The sequence below is a fragment of the Vigna unguiculata genome, chromosome 9, assembly GCF_037176805.1.
Source record: "Vigna unguiculata cultivar grain cowpea cultivar isolate G323 ecotype 2 chromosome 9, ASM3717680v1, whole genome shotgun sequence".
Classification (NCBI taxonomy): Eukaryota; Viridiplantae; Streptophyta; class Magnoliopsida; order Fabales; family Fabaceae; genus Vigna; species Vigna unguiculata.
Window position 1 is genome coordinate 15,376,969 of NC_140800.1, and position 17,526 is coordinate 15,394,494.

Consider the following 17,526-nt stretch of genomic DNA (forward strand, 5'->3'; position numbering starts at 1 on the left):
TCGCATGTAATTTCATTTCAATTTCAATTTTAATTTCAATTTGATTTCAGTTGAATTTAATTTAAGTTTCATTTCATTTGAATTTATACAACTCATATTGTTTATACTATTGGCAATAACATGTTGTTATGCTCATTGTATTTGAGGTCACCATTCAGAATTAAGAATAAAGAATGTCGGGTCTCCATAAAGAAGTTCATTCCATAGTTGAAGTTACTTTTGAGAAGGAGACATGGATTGTTGTTGGGAGGGTAATTCGTTTATGGTTTGTTGCAGATTTGAGTTAACACAAACCTCCTTTTTCGATGGACTTTGTGCTGGAAGACAAGGAGGTAATCTTGCACAACATATTCTTAAAACTTTGATAAGTACAAATACTTACTCTTCCTTGATTATTTAACTGCAAATAATTTATATTTATGGTTGAATGCAAGAGTGTTAGAATCTAGTGTTTTGTAAAACATACTCTTATATACAAATTTTAGAATGAAATCCTTGAGAATAAGGTCTATTCTATTACCCCATTTAGTGTTTCCTCCAATGGTGGTATATATAGAACCACCCGCCACGATTATAAGATTAACTGCCCCAAAGTTGTTTTGGTTAATTCTGAATTAATTCCTAAAAAAATACCAAATACATTCCCTTTTTTGTTCTGAATACTCGTGGATTTGACACTGACTATTTGGTTGGTAAGTTTAAATATTAAAACTTATTGTTAATATTTTTCTTTTCAGGAAAAAATTAATTTCAACATTTTGGTATAGCTAACAAGTAATGTTTTATGCAAATATAGCTGAAATTCTAAGATTGGAAGGGCTAAAAAAATAATCAAGATGAATGTCATTTCAGTTGAAGCTGATGGATAAGACTTCTTTTTTGTTTGTAGTTTTTAAGATATTACTCTCCTTGATACTTTGTTTATTGATTGTTATATTGTCAAATATTTTTTAATTTTGTAATTTGTAGTTTCTTAATAGTTTTCGGATGGAATGCACACTGTTTGGAAACTATGTTGATGATTTGAATGCATTTCTTGCATCTGAATAAGCTCAACATGTTATTATTGGTCTTCATTTCTATAAAGTGAAGGTTTTTCAAGGTGTGTTTCTTTTTAGGTTTAATTACTCGTAAGGTACCCAGTTTGGGTCAAGGGTGACAATTTGGTACCTGGCGAAAAAAAAGGTTTCAATTAGGTACCCAAGTTATTTTAAGTGCATCAATTAGGTACATTTTCATTGACGCCGTGAAAGTCATTAACGTTGGCAAATGAACAGGGTCTGTTGACACCAATATTTGACACGTGGTATGGCACTTATTACTGACGTGGTATTTTGAAAATAAGGAATAAAATAATCTGCGTTTGAATTAAAAAATTAAGTGTGTGAGAGTGTTAATTTTGGAAAGTCGAAAAGGTGAAGGTGAGTGAGAAGTGAGAAGGTCTGGAGGAAGAAGCGATCAGGGTTTCTGCAAAATCGAAGGGCGAATCGATCGGAGAAGGTGAAAATCGTTTGGACAAGGTGAAACCGTTCGGAGAAGGCGATCAAAGGTACGTTTTTTTGAGACCCATGTTCGTCGTTCTCATTTTTCCCTAGATTTAGGGTTTTTTTATTTGAATGCGTTTACTTTGAAATTGGTGTGTTGGTATGCTTTAGGGTGTTGTTTTTATACACTTTTGTCGGTTGATTGTGGTTTTTAAGTAATGCGGTTGGGTGTGTATTTGTTTAATCAATTTTGTGGTCCACCATTTGTGCGAAAGTGACGGTGTTATAGTTGTTGTCCCCCATTTTAAATTGTTTGTCGGTGTGTATGTGGTATTGACTGTAAATTTGGTATTATTGTTTGGGCAATTTTATAGATTATAGATGGACGACCACTTTGAAGTTGTCTTCCACCATGGTGGAAAGTTTATAAATGATGGGTCACTAAAATACGTGGGTGAGAGCAATACCCTTACATGTGACCCAGATAGGTGGAGCTACTTCGAAATATTGTCCATTCTGAAGGAGATGGGGTATGTGAACGTGAAAGAGATGTGGTATTCAGTTGGTAGAGGTTCAGTGTTGGAAGGTAGGTTAGAGTTGCTAAGTGATGACAAAGGAGCATGCCATATGATGAATATCGCCATACTCAATGGCCAAGTGCATCTTTTTGTTGTGCACATGGTGTCTGAACCTCAGATAGTTCATTTGTTGGAGTATGGTGGTAATGAGGCTACAGCTCATGAAGAAGTTGATGTGGAAGATGCTGCAGAGGTAGGAGAAGACGGTGGAGTTGCTGCTGCTGCCGTGGTAGGAGAAGATGTTGGAGTTGGAGCTTCTGTAGAGGTAGATGGTGGAGTTGGGATTGGCGTTGCTCTAGTTGTTGATGTGGATGTTGGGATAGGAGGTTGTGCAGCTGTTGGAGAGGATGGTGGAAATGGAGCTGCTGAGGTTGGAGAGGTTGATGGTGGAATTGGAGTTGCTGCAGAGGTGGGAGAGGATGATGGTGGAATTACATCTGCTGTAGAGGTGGGAGAGGATGATGGTGGCACAAAGGTTGATGGTCGTGCAGAGGTTGGGGTAGAAGGTGAGGCTAATTGTGCTGTAGAAGTTGGGTTGGATGGTGCTGCAGAAGTTGATGGTGGTGTAGAGGTTGGGGTAGAAGGTGTAGAGGTGTCTGAGGAGGAATCATCTGAGGGTAGTAGTGAGAGCGATGAAGATTTTGAAGTTCATAGTTGGAATGAATCTGAGGAGGAATTATCTGCTGCTGAGGGAGATGATGGTCTGTTTGATGTACCTATTGGAGGAGATGATGCATCTGAAGATGAACTTTTTGAAGTTAGAATTAAAGAAGGTAATGTTGGTGGAGTGAGAGGGTCATCATCCCAAAAGCCCACCCCTAAACATTCGGACCAAAGAGGATTCTCTGATACAGAATGGGAATCTGAAACATTAGATAGTGATACAAGTGATGAAGATAGAGATAGATATGGGAGTTTTAGTATATTTTCTCAACCAAAAAATATGGAGGACTATAACTGGGAGGTTGAGACTTACTTCACTGAAAAGGAACACTTTACTAATGCAATTAGAACTTATGGGGTGCACAGTGGGAGGAAGCTGAAAATATTTAGAAATGACAAAAGAAGAATTTGTGTTAAGTGTTTAGGTGCGAAGGGTAAGTGCAAGTGGTATGCCTACTGTGCTTTCAAGGCTGCCCAAAGCACTTGGCAATTGAGGAAAATAATAAACAAGCACACTTGTAGCCGTGAATTCAATGTGAGGCTAATGACTTCTAAATGGTTGAGTGGACGGTTGGAGAAGACATTAAGAGACAATCCAGGTGTTAAATTAACTGCCTTGAAAAATAAGATTGGAAGGAAATGGAATATAGGTGTTTCTAGGTCTATGACCTTCAGGGCAAGGACAATGGCATACACAAACATAGATGGCTCATTTAGGGAACAATATAAACGCATTTATGATTATGCAAATGAACTTTTAAGGTCCAATCCGGGGTCAACTGTAAAAGTTCATGTTGAAGAGAATGAGGGGAACCCAATATTCAAAAGACTTTATGTTTGTCTGAAGGCCTGCAAAGACAGTTTTGTGTCTTGTAGGCCCATAATTGGTGTAGATGGCTGTTTTTTGAAAGGCAAATATGGTGGTGAGTTGTTGACAGCTGTAGGAAGAGATGGAAATGACCAGATGCTCCCTTTGGCATATGCAGTAGTTGAGGTTGAAAATAAGGAGACATGGAATTGGTTTTTGGATTTACTGATTGGAGACCTTGGTGGGCCTGAACTTTGCTGCACTTATACATTTATTTCAGATCAACAAAAAGTAAGTTTCTTAACCTTTTTTAGTCACTTTTCAGATTCTCATTCAACTGCTATTCTTTTAATAATGCATTACTTCACATTACTTTGACAGGGACTGCTCCCAGCATTGCAAGAATTGTTACCTGGTGTGGACCAAAGGTTTTGCGTGAGGCACATCTACTCTAATTTCAGGAAGAAATTTCCTGGAAAAAATCTGAAGTTGTTGTTATGGAAAGCAGCCTACTGCACACATCCTCAAGCATGGGAGGCAGTCATGAGGGAAATTAAAGAAGTTAATTTGGATGCATTCAAACACTTGTTAGCCATCCCCCCAAGGTATGTTGAAATAATTCCTGCAGTGTATTGTATATAGTGTGAACTGCATGTGATAGGTTTTTTTTTTGCAACATAGGTTTTGGTCTAGGTCCAGATTTACAGCCAGACTTGCATGTGATACACTGGTGAATAATATGTCTGAGGGGTTCAACAGTACAATTGTGAACGCAAGGAGCAAACCAATTATAAGTATGATGGAAGAAATTCGGATTTATCTCATGAAGAGATGGGCAAGCAATAGAAAGAGGATTAGTACATTTGAAGGTACAATCTGCCCACGAATTAAGAAGAGGATGGAAGAGGAGGCAAAAAAGACTAAATATTGGCTTCCAAGGTAATACTCATTCATTATTCTGATAAAGTTACAATTCATTTTCAAATGTCAATTCACTTTATCTTTTTGCATTCATAACAGTTGGTCAGGACAAATATTATATGAGGTCAGTCATAGATCAATGATTGGAGAACAATTTGTGGTTGACATTGACAAACATGAATGCAGCTGTAGAAAGTGGACCATAACAGCAATCCCATGTTGCCATGCGCTGACTGCTATTAGATTTTTAAATCTGAATGCTGAAGACTTCCTTCCACATTGGTTTCTTGCATCTACGTATGAAGAGACTTATTTGTCACTCATATACCCTGTCAACGGGCCTCATCTGTGGGAGATCACTGCTGCAAATGATGTTTTGCCTCCAACAAAGAAGGTCCTTCCAGGAAGACCGAAAAAGAAAAGAAGATTGGAGGCTTGGGAATTGAGCAAAGATGACACTCAATTGAGACAAGGTGGTACCCGTAAAAAATGTGGGTTGTGTAGACAAATTGGCCACAAAAGAACAAGCTACCCACATGCTCCTCCTACACCAGCAGAAACTGGTCCATCTGGAACACAACAAAACACACCTGCAGACCCTACTCAACCAAGCCAGAGCACTCCACAAACTGACCATACTCAACCAAGTCAACCTATTTCACCAATTCAGTGTACTCAACCAAGTCAGACTATAAAAGTCTCACAGCCACAGAATCATACTCTTCCAACACAAGCAAGTCAAACTCTACCAACACAAGCAAGTCAGACTACTGCAGTCCATCAGATGCAGTCTACTACAACAGCAGCCTACAGAGAAAAATTGTCCTTCAGGAGGGGCCCAATTTAAATTTTATTTGCTGTTGTGTTTTGGTACATCAAATTGGAAGAAACTTTTGTAATGTGGTGGTGTATTTTGGTTTCTATTTTGAAAAGCATTATGTATGTTGAACATCCACATGGTACGAACATCAATTACCATCTTTTGAGATAGCAGAACAATATTCAATGAATGTGATATTGGGTTATTATGCACACAGTGGCTTATTACTAGATGGCAATGTTTTTGGCTTATTATGCACAGGTTGTGGCTTACTATTACAAGGCTATATATGATTGTTGGATGAATATGATGCTCCAGTTTGTGTGCTTTCATTCAATAATCAAATATAGTTCAAATAAAGTGACAGGAAAATTTACTTCAAAGCTAATTTCATTCCATAATCATAATTCATTACAATAACATGACGTAAATACAAACATTCCAACCCATGAAACTACATCCACACCTATTGTACTCCATCCAGGTTACAAAAAAATCAAAAAAATTGGCTCAATTTACAAACCAAAATTACGTTAACCAGTCCCAGAAAACATATCACCCATGTTAAAAACTTAATCCTTTTTTCGAACACCATAACTGATTTTTCAAGAGCATATATTTTTCTCCTTTGTCTTCCTATGGTTGCATCTCTTTCATCCCTATTGTCTTCGTTGAACCACTTGAAAAAATTGCATCCTTTAGATTCTTCATTGGCACCACTTCGCTGGTCACATGAAATCAAACCCACAAAAATGCTTACCACCAACAAACATTATGGAAAGCAAAAATTTAAACAATAATTCATACCTTGTAGTTAGGGCACCCAAGAAATTGTTTTCCAAAATTCTTAATTGTTTTAGCAACTCTCAACGTTGCAACCTCCCCACAGTAGCACATTTGGGTTCCACCCGCACTCCTATATGAAACAGTAGGGGAGGAGACACTATTTTTTTGTGATGCCCACGAACACGCACAACCCTCACTGCGAGACATTGAACAATTGATTGGAAGAAGAAGACACACAACACAAACCCACCTCTTCAGCTCTAAACCTGCAACCGAATGGAGAGGAATAAGAAGATGAGACATTGACGAATTGATTGGAAGAGGAAGACACAAATCGAGAAGCCACCTTTTCAACTCTGAACCTGCAATCGAATGGAGAGGAAGAAGAAGATGATATGGTACATTTAAGAGTTAGGGCAAATTTAGACTTCACCTTTCATTAAACCACCATTGCACACTGTACAATTATTTTTTTTACACGTCTTCTCCTTTCAATGACACGTATCCGTTATCCATTGCCACGTCACCAAGATTTTAACGCCGTTCCTGACAATCTAACGGGATGTACTTGATTGATGCACTTAAAATAACTTGGGTACCTAATTGAAACCTTTTTTTCGCCGGGTACCAAATTGACACCCTTGACCCAAACTGGGTACTTACGAGTAATTAAACCTTCTTTTTAATATTGATTTTAATGTCAACATTTTTCATGATCATGTATTTAATAGCCGATTATTTAATTAATATTATTCCAATGAATTTTGAAATAAAGTTTCCTTGCAAATATTGCATGGATTGTACGATTTGCATTTTATGACAATAAACATTTTAAAATGTTTAATATAATTTCAATAAATTAATTACTAACTTATATACTTATATACTTATATACTTTTATATATATATATATATATATATATATATATATATATATATTGATTTGCTTATAAAAAAATACTTTAAAATAAATCAAGTAATTATTTTTGCATTAACAAATATATAATAATTCAAATGGTTTAGTTTAAGTTGCTCTACATTATTTATACCCAAACAAATATCAATATCATCTGTTAGTCCGTAGTCATTAAATTCATATCCATTACATTACAATATATTTCAACCTTATTTTATTTTAGAAGTTCTAATATTTAGAATAAAGTTATACGATTTTATTTTCTATAATTTAAAACATCCCATTTCATATCATATCGTTAGAACCATTTTACATTTTTTCTCTTCTTCCTCAAATATTGACTAACATCGTTTATATGATATAGTTCACGTAAATTTCAACAATGCAAACGAATTTAGACGACAAGGTGAATAAAATAAAATAAAAATGATAATTATAAAATATTTTAAACTATATTTTATAGTAGTGAAAACAAATTTATATATATAAAAAAAATATTGGATGTGAAATCCTAATCCCAACGAGTTTAGATAAAAAAGTATATAAGAGGAAAACGCGGAACGCGAAACCTAACTAACACTCAAGAAATGGCGGAGAAGTTTGGAGTAGCAGCAGTAGCAGAAGAGAGCTCTAACTCCAGGGTTCTTCACCATACGTCAGCGAAGCTCGTCGTTTTGGCCGACCTCAACGTTGATCCTCCTGAAGCCGACGACGACGACTCTTCCCTTGTCCATCCTCCATCGATTGCAACGTAATACTCTCTTCCTCATTCTGGCATAATTTCAATTTTCCCTTTTCATCTTTTGATTTATGATTTTCTGTCTTGGAGAACCAATTGAAATCTCCAACTTAGGAACTTACCAAACCCTTAGAGGTCATAGCCAGAAGAACATTCATTTTTTAAACTCTGCGTAAATTTAAATGTCGTGAGACTTTCGGAAATATAGTCAGTCTTCATTTGTTTCGGGTAGGTTGTTTTGGGTGTATGTTGAAAAAGTAGGAAGATGGAGAAAGGGTGTTAATTTTGTTGAAGTTACTGGCTTCAATAACAGACTGTGGTGGGTTACAAGATGTATTGTAGGGGAAATTTATAAGGATGAATACGGTTATATTTTATATTTTTTAGAGGACTAAAATGTGGTGACTTTTCAGATCTTTGAGTGATTAATTTTTAGTCTTTTGTTAAGAAACTAACATGGTGACATGTTTAAGATGGATAACCAACTTCAGGTGGAGGGATTACTCAAAAAATATAGTGTAAAACGAAAATACTACAGGTCAAGGTATCAAGAGTGGAAAGATTTTTTATTGGAATGTATAAGCCTGCATTTCATTGTGATTTTCCATGCAATTTCAATGTTAGAACTTCCTATTTATTGATTCCTTAACTAGTGTCCTAAAGGTATTAGTTAGTAGCACCCAATATAAAAGATATAAGTACTTCTTTGCGCTGTGTTATGTAGAAGATATGTTTTCTTGCTTATTACTCGTTTAATGGTCACCAATATTCTCTAAAATGTTGTTTTGATGGTAGGACCTATTACTGGAAAATGAATGTCTGAGACAGTATCTGTTTGTTGCTTCTTGTTATTTTTATTCTTTAACGAATATATAGTTTGGCGAATGATGAAAGCGGTCAAGATAAGAGTTTGTTGTCCAAAGACACTGATAGCATTGAAGGTGAAAGTAAAAAGTTGAATAAACTGGGCAAATGTCGTTCCAGACTTAGCAAGACAGAGTCTTCTCTTGATTGTGGAGCTGATGCAGATGGTGATCAACATGTTCAAGGACCTCCTTCATCTCGGGAGGAAAAAGTTAGCAGTGTGAAGACTGTAAGTTTACTCTAATGTTGTTAGATATTTTCCTCATTTATTAAAAACATCCTACTTTTAAACTCTATTTTATATATATATATATAGAGAGAGAGAGAGAGAGAGAGACACACACACACACACACACACACACAGCTGGAGGATATGTGAAGAGAACTCTTGATTATTTTGAGAAATGAGAACTATAAATCTGGACTATACAATCATACATGAAATGTCAAGATTGAAAATTAGTTGGTGGTCGCATCACATGAGTACTTAAAAAATCATGTCTATTTTTTCTTTTAATATAGACCGCTAGGATGTAATATAATGGTTTATATTCATTGTTCTGATTCATTTTTCAACGTGACAAGTTTTCTCGGGATCAAAATGTCTAGTTTTTTTGTTTGTTGAATTATTTAGGAAGTTGATTCATGGGCAATCGATATAGTTTTCAACTGTTATTTCCAGTAAAATATGACCAGAGATTAATCATGCCTAGTCATTGTGATGGGAATTGTTTTTAACATGTTTTTCTTTATTAGATAAAATATTTCTAGCCATCCAATTGAGATGTGGTGTATATAAGACATTTTCTTGTTCCTACGTTACCATTTAGAAAAAAAAAACTTCTCAAAATGCTTTCTTCTCAAGTTTTGAACATTTTGTAGCTGTTATGAACTGTTACTGAGCTTAAAATGTTGTATTTATTGGGACATGGTGGCTTGGTGATAGACTAATATTCAAACAGTATTCTTTTTTCTCTGTATTTCCTTTTTATGTGTAGAATGGCAGCATAATTTCAATATAAACTCAATTGGTTATTTGTTGTTTTGCTTATATGTAACTTATTATAATGGGTTTTGTTTGATATGGATCTATGACTGAATCAAGTCCTCCCCCAGCTGTTCACTCAACCGTTAGCTTACCATGATTGATTTTAGTTTGTTTTCTTAGAAACTAACCACTGCATTTCCATCATCAGTTGCTTATTTAGCAAAGTGGGACATTGAAAAGTCAACTGTAATTTTGACAATAATAATTTGTTGTCATGCCGCTTCAATTTTTGCCATTGTTGCTATTATTGCTATTGTTGTTGTTTTTGTTTTATTACCAACAAAATAAGTTTATGTTTAGGGCTTGGTTCATGTTGCAAAGAAGATGCCCAAAAATGCTCATGCACATTTTATACTTGGCTTGATGTACCAAAGATTAAGCCAGCCTCAAAAGGTACTAAGCAGTGCTTTCAATTCTACTTGTTACTATTGATACATATAGCTTACTCAATGTTCATTAAAAATATTTTAGGCTGTGTTGGCTTATGAGAAGGCAGAACAGATCTTGCTCAGGCCTGAGGCTGAGATTGATAGGCCGGAGTTGCTTTCGTTAGTTCAGATTCACCATGCACAGGTGCAATGGTCTTAATTTGATGGATTTATGATTCTAATATCTCTGTTCATTAACATATTTTATAATCCTTTTAGTGCCTGTTACTAGAAAGTTCATCTGAAAATAGTTCTGATAAAGAACTTGAGCCTCATGAACTTGAAGAGATTCTGTCTAAGCTGAAAGAGTCAGTGCAGTCAGATGTTAGACAGACAGCTGTATGGAACACACTGGGTTTTATCCTTCTTAAAACTGGTCGCGTGCAGGTACAATTACTTGGTTGCTCGTCTTCTTTCTACTTTAATGTTCTTAAGGCATATATGATGTTTTTGTATCAATATTTGATGTGACTACCTTTTCCCCTTTGCTTTGACCAATGTGACTTACAATGCTGGTGTAGAGTGCTATCTCAGTCTTGTCATCATTGTTGTCCATTGCACCAGAGAACTATGATTGCCTAGGAAATCTTGGGATTGCTTATCTTCAAATGTAAGTATGAGTGGTAATTGTCTTGGGTAGTATTATTTTTACTGTTCAACAAAAGTAGTGCCTTTTAACAAATTCCTAATCCATCCTTGAACAATATGTACAGGTTTGATTTATCTCTTTTTCTTTCTGAATAATATTTAGCACTGTGAAATGTGAATTAAGTAATTTGCTGAGGGAACAATGACAAGTTTCGAAAAGAACATAGAGAATTATGCATCAAATTGTCTTATGAACACTTACAGAAATCTCAATTATAATGGAAATATATTTTAAAAATTATAGATTTGGCAGGAAATTCAGAATTGACACTTGCTGTTACGAAACTTGAGTCCCACATATGGGATTGTATAGGCTAATTTTTGTGGTGTCATGGTGTAGTTGTCCAAGGCTTTATCAATTTGTATTATAGTTTTCCATTAGCTGTAAAGGAGTGACACTTTTGGTGATGTCAGCATTTTAGTGTTGTCTAGGACTAGTCGAAGAGCTACTGAGCAGTTAGCCTGTGTGGGTGTTAGAATCTAATTCTAGGTTAAGAGATTTGATTCTCACATTGGAAGTATGAGATTCTAATATGGTGTTTATTTATAAGGCATTGGGCTATGACTACAACTGCTACCTTTTGTGGTGTGACACTCCCTAGGTTCTTATCACTTCTGGGATGGACAGTTACAATACGGGATATGGATACAGGAATACATGGACTCGGGAATATATCATAGGAGTCAATAGTGGATAGGGGTGTGGAGCAGTCACCCTCCAAAAGCACTATAGTGGGATTACGGCTATAATGATCCTTAAGTAAATTTATATTGCACTGTGTGTGTGCCCTTAAAAGTGAAGGGAAAATGTCTAAAATTAAAATCATATTCTGATTAAGTTTCATGACCTAGTGGTCTAAAAGAAAGCTGCTAAACAACATATCAACATGTTCAAAATAGGAAATCTGCAAGAGGTTGGCTGAACGGGATGGGTGGCAGAGGTTGATTGGGCCAGATGAGCATTGCAGCTGAACAGAAAAGAAAGAAGACGTGCAGTTTGTCAGAAGTTGCCATGCCACTGGAATTGTGCACAGAAACCTCATTGGAAATGCTTCTTGAAATAGAGAGGCGGAAGTGCTGATTTGCAAAAGAGGGGAGTAAAAATAGTGGCTTATAGGTTAAAATAGAAAGTTACCCGTTCATCCTTAATGCAGAAAAGAAAAAAAGAACAAACACCTAAACGACCCCATTTCCCAGCCAGGAGTTTAGTTCTTTAGGTAAAACCTAAATGATCTGTTGCAATTTTGGATGCTCAGCCGCTACCTTGTGGTGTGATGCTAATGCCCCATTAACTATAAGGGGGAATAATACAACAAATAGAAAAAATTTTAGGATATGATGCAAATATAATTAATATATTAGTTATTTTAAATTAAAATCAAATAAATTTTAAATCACCCTTCACAATAGAGAATTGATGATTTAAAAAGGAGCACATATAAATGTAATGTAATACAAAATGTTATATTGTTGTGGTATTCTAATCTTTATTAGTATACAAGTTTTTAAACTATATATGACATGCAATTAAAAATATTTGAAGTGTCCATGCAGTGTCCAACATGGATACATATTTGACATGGTTAAGACCCGACATCCACAATTTAGAGGTGTCTGTAAGCTTGCACATTTAAGCAATTGTGGCAGTGACTTTTATGATACGAAATTTATGCTTCCTTTTCTGGGTTAGTACTCTCCGGAATATTGCATTAAATTATTTGGGAAATACTAGTCCTTTTGGGGCTTTAATTAAAAGGGTTGATATGAATTTTTATTCTGTTTATATATTTCCTCACTAGTCAATACTCCACCGTTCATCTTGCCTTGCAGTGGGAATTTGGAATTATCTGCAAAATGTTTCCAGCAATTGATTTTAAAAGATCAAAATCATCCTGCAGCCTTGGTCAATTATGCTGCCCTTCTCTTGGGTAAATATGCTTCAGTTGTGGCAGGTATTTTTATTGCTCGGGTTCTATGCTCTCAATTTTTGTGGGATATTACCTTTCTTTCTCATATATTCTTTAATAGATGCAGACTTTTTCATAGTATTGTTCTTACTTTCTGTTATATAATTCTTTTAATGCCAGGTCCTGGTGCAAGTGCCTCTGAAGGTGCCATGGCTGATCAGATCATGGCTGCAAAAGTTGCCAAGGAATGTTTGTTGGCTGCAATTAAAGCAGATAGCAAATCAGCTCATCTATGGGCAAATCTTGCGTATGCATTTTCTGTTAGTGGTGATCATCGAAGTTCCAGCAAATGCTTGGAGAAGGTGCTCATGGCTCCTTGCTACAGTCATTTATAGCGTATTTATTGAGGTTGTTTATTGGTTTCCTGGTTCTTGTTATTGGTGGAAATTTTTCCGCGATCCTTTTATGTGTATGTTTTTCATAATTAAAATTACAGGAATTACTCTCATGTATTAGGTGTGTATGTATTGCATAGTGTTAGTTGCACTTTTGAAGTTTCCACCTCACCAAATGAAAATCAGGCTGTGGAAATTCTGTGATCAGCATTCACATTTGCTAAATTTTTCCTTTTGTTGACATTTCTTTGTTTTGTAGGCTGCCAAACTGGAGCCCAATTGCATGTCTACTCGATATGCTGTTGCTATCCATCGAATAAAGGAGGCAGAAAGATCACAAGATCGCAGTGAACTGCTTTCATGTGCTGGAAATGAAATGGCTTCTATAATAAGAGATGGTGATTCATCCCTGGTCGAGATTCCAATAGCATGGGCTGGGCTTGCCATGGTTCACAAGGCTCAGCATGAGATAGTGGCAGCATATGAAAGTGAACAGCACGGGTTGAGAGAGGTTGAAGAGCGTGCTCTTTGCAGTTTAAAGCAGGTAATATATTCTTTTGGTTATTATCCTAGAATGACCTATCTTTTATCTTAATAATCCACTTGCTAATTGAGGTTTTATCAGCATATTGTGTTGTTTACAATGCGTGAGTCTGTCATCTGGTAAACTATTTCAGCTAAAATGTCACAACCCAATGTATTTGGTGTTTCTATGATGATGGATATAGTTTGTTATATTTTTTGGCATGTCATACTTTTGCCACCAGGCTATAGCGGAAGATCCAAATGATGCGGTGCAGTGGCATCAACTCGGCGTTCATAGTCTCTGTGCTCGGCAATTCAAAACATCACAAAAGTACTTCAAAGCTGCTGTTGCCTGCGACAGCCATTGCAGCTATGCGTGGTCTAACCTAGGTATGTTCTATCTGTTGTACTAGGAATGTGCATGTTCTAGGAAGAGTTTTTTGATAATACAGTTTTTTGATAATATAGGTGTCTCCCTTCAACTATCAGAGGAAGCATCACAAGCTGAAGAAGTATACAAGAAAGCATTGTCTTTGGCAACAAGTGAACAAGCGCATGCTATATTATCCAATTTGGGAATTCTGTACCGCCATCAGAAACAATATCAACGTGCAAAGGCCATGCTTACCAAGTCACTTGAACTTCATTCTGGGTATGCTCCTGCATTCAACAATCTGGGTCTTGTGTTTGTTGCTGAGGGTCTTTTGGAAGAAGCCAAGTACTGTTTCAACAAAGCTCTCCAATCAGATCCATTGCTGGATGCAGCTAAATCTAATATGATCAAGGCGGTTGTCATGTCAAAGTTATGCAAAGGCCTCACCTCATGCACTCTTAAAGAATGATAGGTAGTTTTTTTTTGTTTTTTTTAATTTAATCTTCCAATTCCATTTATTAAAATGGATGAAAGAAAAATGTACTTGTATCATTAGTGCTTTCAGAATAGCAATTGAGTAAATAGTTTCATTTTCTTCTAGCTATACTAAGAAATAAAAGTAAAAGGACTAAATAAATACCATAAACTTGTAGCGGGTAAAATGCTTAGTACACCAGTCAGTGTTATCAAATTTGGAATATAATACTGCAATCCCAAGTGGTTTGTCCAAACCAAATCCAATAAAACTTGAGAAAATCTATAGTTTATTGTTTGATAGTCCAATATTATATATATATAAACTCACAAAAAATAGGATATCAGAAATTTCATATACCATACGTTTATCGGTATAACTGTTTCCCACTCAATGCGTGAGACTACAATATATGTTTGATAAAGCTCAATATCAGAATCAAGGATGTATAAAAAAATGCTATAATCACAAATAAATTATCACATTCCAACCAAAAAGCATCCAGCCTATCTGTTATAAGAAACTTCAATAACCAAAATATAATCCATAATTTCAGCATAAACAACTTTTAACACTCAGTCGAGCATCAAAGCATTAGCCAAATTAGGGGCTTCTCCCTCCACCCAAAATGGTTTCTTCAGCACCCCAAATCTCAGCATTAATGACCATTATAACCTTTCCTACATTGGTTGGTGAAAGTAATTAAAATAAGTTACTGGGATGGTTTTTAACGGAACAATGCACCTCCAAACTTCTTCCCTTTCGCAAGTTCCCTACACCTCCAAATATCTGTCATTTTCTTCCGTTTCGTTGCTCTGCTGTATGGTCCCTCCTCTCCAGGTCTATGGTCCTATGGTCCCTGTTCTCCAAGCACTTAGCAACTCAGCAACTACTTGTGCCTGGCTATGGTTCCTCTTCCCTCTTCGAAGCTCTCAGTGCAACACTTGTCAGCGACGAAAGTTCTTGTTTTACAAAACCAAGTTAATGTTCATATTCATATCATTACATAAATGTTGTTAGTTGAGGTGATAAATGTTGTTGGTTGATTACTTTTATATGTTACATGTTTATGATGTATGAATAATAATGTAAATAGCGGTTGTCGACATCCGCAATAATCCTGATTAAAAGCGGATGTTGACATCCGCAATAGTATTGACAGTTTCTGTTGCAGACATCTGCAACATATATTTTTTTTAAAAATTTTGATATATAATTTTTTTTCTTCGATTCTTGATTCATTTCATGTAGTAAACATCCTATAACATATATAAATATTAATATAGTATTTGGTAAATTTATCTTCAATTATATGAATGTGATTTAATTTTAAAAAATTAAAAAACACTATGCTGGAAAATTGTATTGCGGATGTCGATATCCGTAATACAATTCAAAAATGGATATTCACATCCGCAACATACTTTTTTTTTTAATTTTGATATATATATATTTTTTCTTTGATTCTTGATCTATTTCATGCAGTAAACATCCTATGACATGTATAAATATTAATATAGTATTTGGTAAATTTATTTTCAATTATATGAATGTGATTTAATTTTAAAAAAAATAAATAAAAAACACTATGCTGGAAAATTCTATTGTGGATGTCCACATCCACAACATACTTTTTATTTTATTAAAATTTTGATATATAATTTTTTTCTTTAATTCTTGATTCATTTCATGCAGTAAATATCCTATAATATGTATAAATATTAATGTAGTATTTGGTAAATTTATCTTATATTATATGAATGTGATTTAATTTTAAAAAATTAAGAAACACTATGCTAGAAAATTGTATTGTGGATGTCGACATCCGTAGTACAATTCAAAAATGGATATCCACATTCTTTTTATTTGTTTTAAATTTTGATATTTAATTTTGGTTTAATTACTCGTATAGTACCCACTTTGGTAGAGGTGTGTCAATCTAGTATCCGATTTTAAAAAAGTCTCAATTGCATCCCAACTTTTAAAAAAGTGCTTCAATTAGGTTCTTTTCAGACGGAATTGACTAAGGACGTGCCACGTGTCAGTCTATGGTTTTTTTAATTTTTTTAATTTTTTTGAAAAATAAAAATAAAAATGCCACATGTCAAGTTCTTGTGTGTGACACGTGGCATTACAATGCCACGTATCAGTGTCATTATCAGATGTAATTGTGTTGATTTCGATTTAGTCCCCATATATGTATCAATGATTCAATTTAGTCCTTACTTATGTGTTTCTGATTCAATTTTGACCCAATTTTTATAAATAATTAAAATCCATTTTCTGTAAAATTAAAAGTAATTAAGTATAAAATTTTTACAAAAATTAAGTATTTGATATTTATATTAAAATTTAGTGGTAAAATTCATTTTATTAAGTCATTTTTAATAAAACAAATTAGTATAACATTCATACAAATAAAAATTTTGGTTTAAAATTAGTAAGAGACAATATTGTTCTATTTTGAAAAAAAAAATAATTAACAAAACATGAGTACTTAATAAAAAAGTAATTAATAAAGTAATATGTTAAAAAGTCGTTTTTAATAAAAGATATTAGTATAACATTTATACAAATAATAAATTTGGTCTGAAATCGAGAAAAATAATATAAATATTAGTACTTAATTTTGTAAAAATATTTATACTTAATACGTTTTAATCTTATAAAAATGGATTACAAAAATATTTTAATTTTAAAAAAAATTGGGATAAAATTGAATCAGATATACAATAAGTAGGTAATTGAATCAAAAAGACATATACGAGGACTCAATTGAAATCAACGTAATGACATTAGATGATAATGACACTGACACGTGACATTGACAATGTCACGTGTCACACACAAGGACTTGACACGTGGCATTTTTATTTTTATTTTCAAAAAATTTAAAAAAATTAAAAGAAATTAAAAAAAAATAAAAAAAATCAGACACGTGGCACATCGTTAACGGTATTAGTCAACTCCGTCTGAAAGGGACCTAATTAAATCACTTTTTCAGAAGTTGGGATGCAATTGACATTTTTTTAAAACCAGATACCAGATTGACACACCTCTACCAAAGTGGGTATCATACGAATAATTAAACCTTTAATTTTTTTTGTTTTGATTCTTGATCCATTTGATATAGTAAATATCTTATAAT

General features: G+C 34.5%; 2 protein-coding genes across 2 annotated transcripts; both read left to right on the top strand.

Moving 5' to 3' along the window:
- Positions 1-1,865: 1,865 nt before the first annotated feature.
- Positions 1,866-5,301, top strand: LOC146883604 (uncharacterized). Its single transcript, XM_085666642.1, has 4 exons — positions 1,866-3,824; positions 3,915-4,138; positions 4,215-4,472; positions 4,554-5,301. Exons 1-4 carry the CDS (start codon positions 1,866-1,868, stop codon positions 5,299-5,301), a joined length of 3,189 nt encoding a protein of 1,062 aa, XP_085522768.1.
- Positions 5,302-7,528: 2,227 nt separating this feature from the next.
- On the top strand, positions 7,529-14,503 carry LOC114163975 (tetratricopeptide repeat (TPR)-containing protein). The gene is made up of 11 exons (XM_028048398.1): positions 7,529-7,727; positions 8,592-8,808; positions 9,928-10,020; positions 10,099-10,200; positions 10,275-10,442; positions 10,577-10,665; positions 12,534-12,655; positions 12,791-12,972; positions 13,265-13,549; positions 13,773-13,920; positions 13,999-14,503. The coding sequence occupies exons 1-11, from the start codon at positions 7,564-7,566 to the stop codon at positions 14,370-14,372; spliced, it is 1,944 nt and encodes a 647-aa protein (XP_027904199.1). The 5' UTR covers positions 7,529-7,563; the 3' UTR covers positions 14,373-14,503.
- The last annotated feature ends 3,023 nt before the right edge of the window (positions 14,504-17,526 follow it).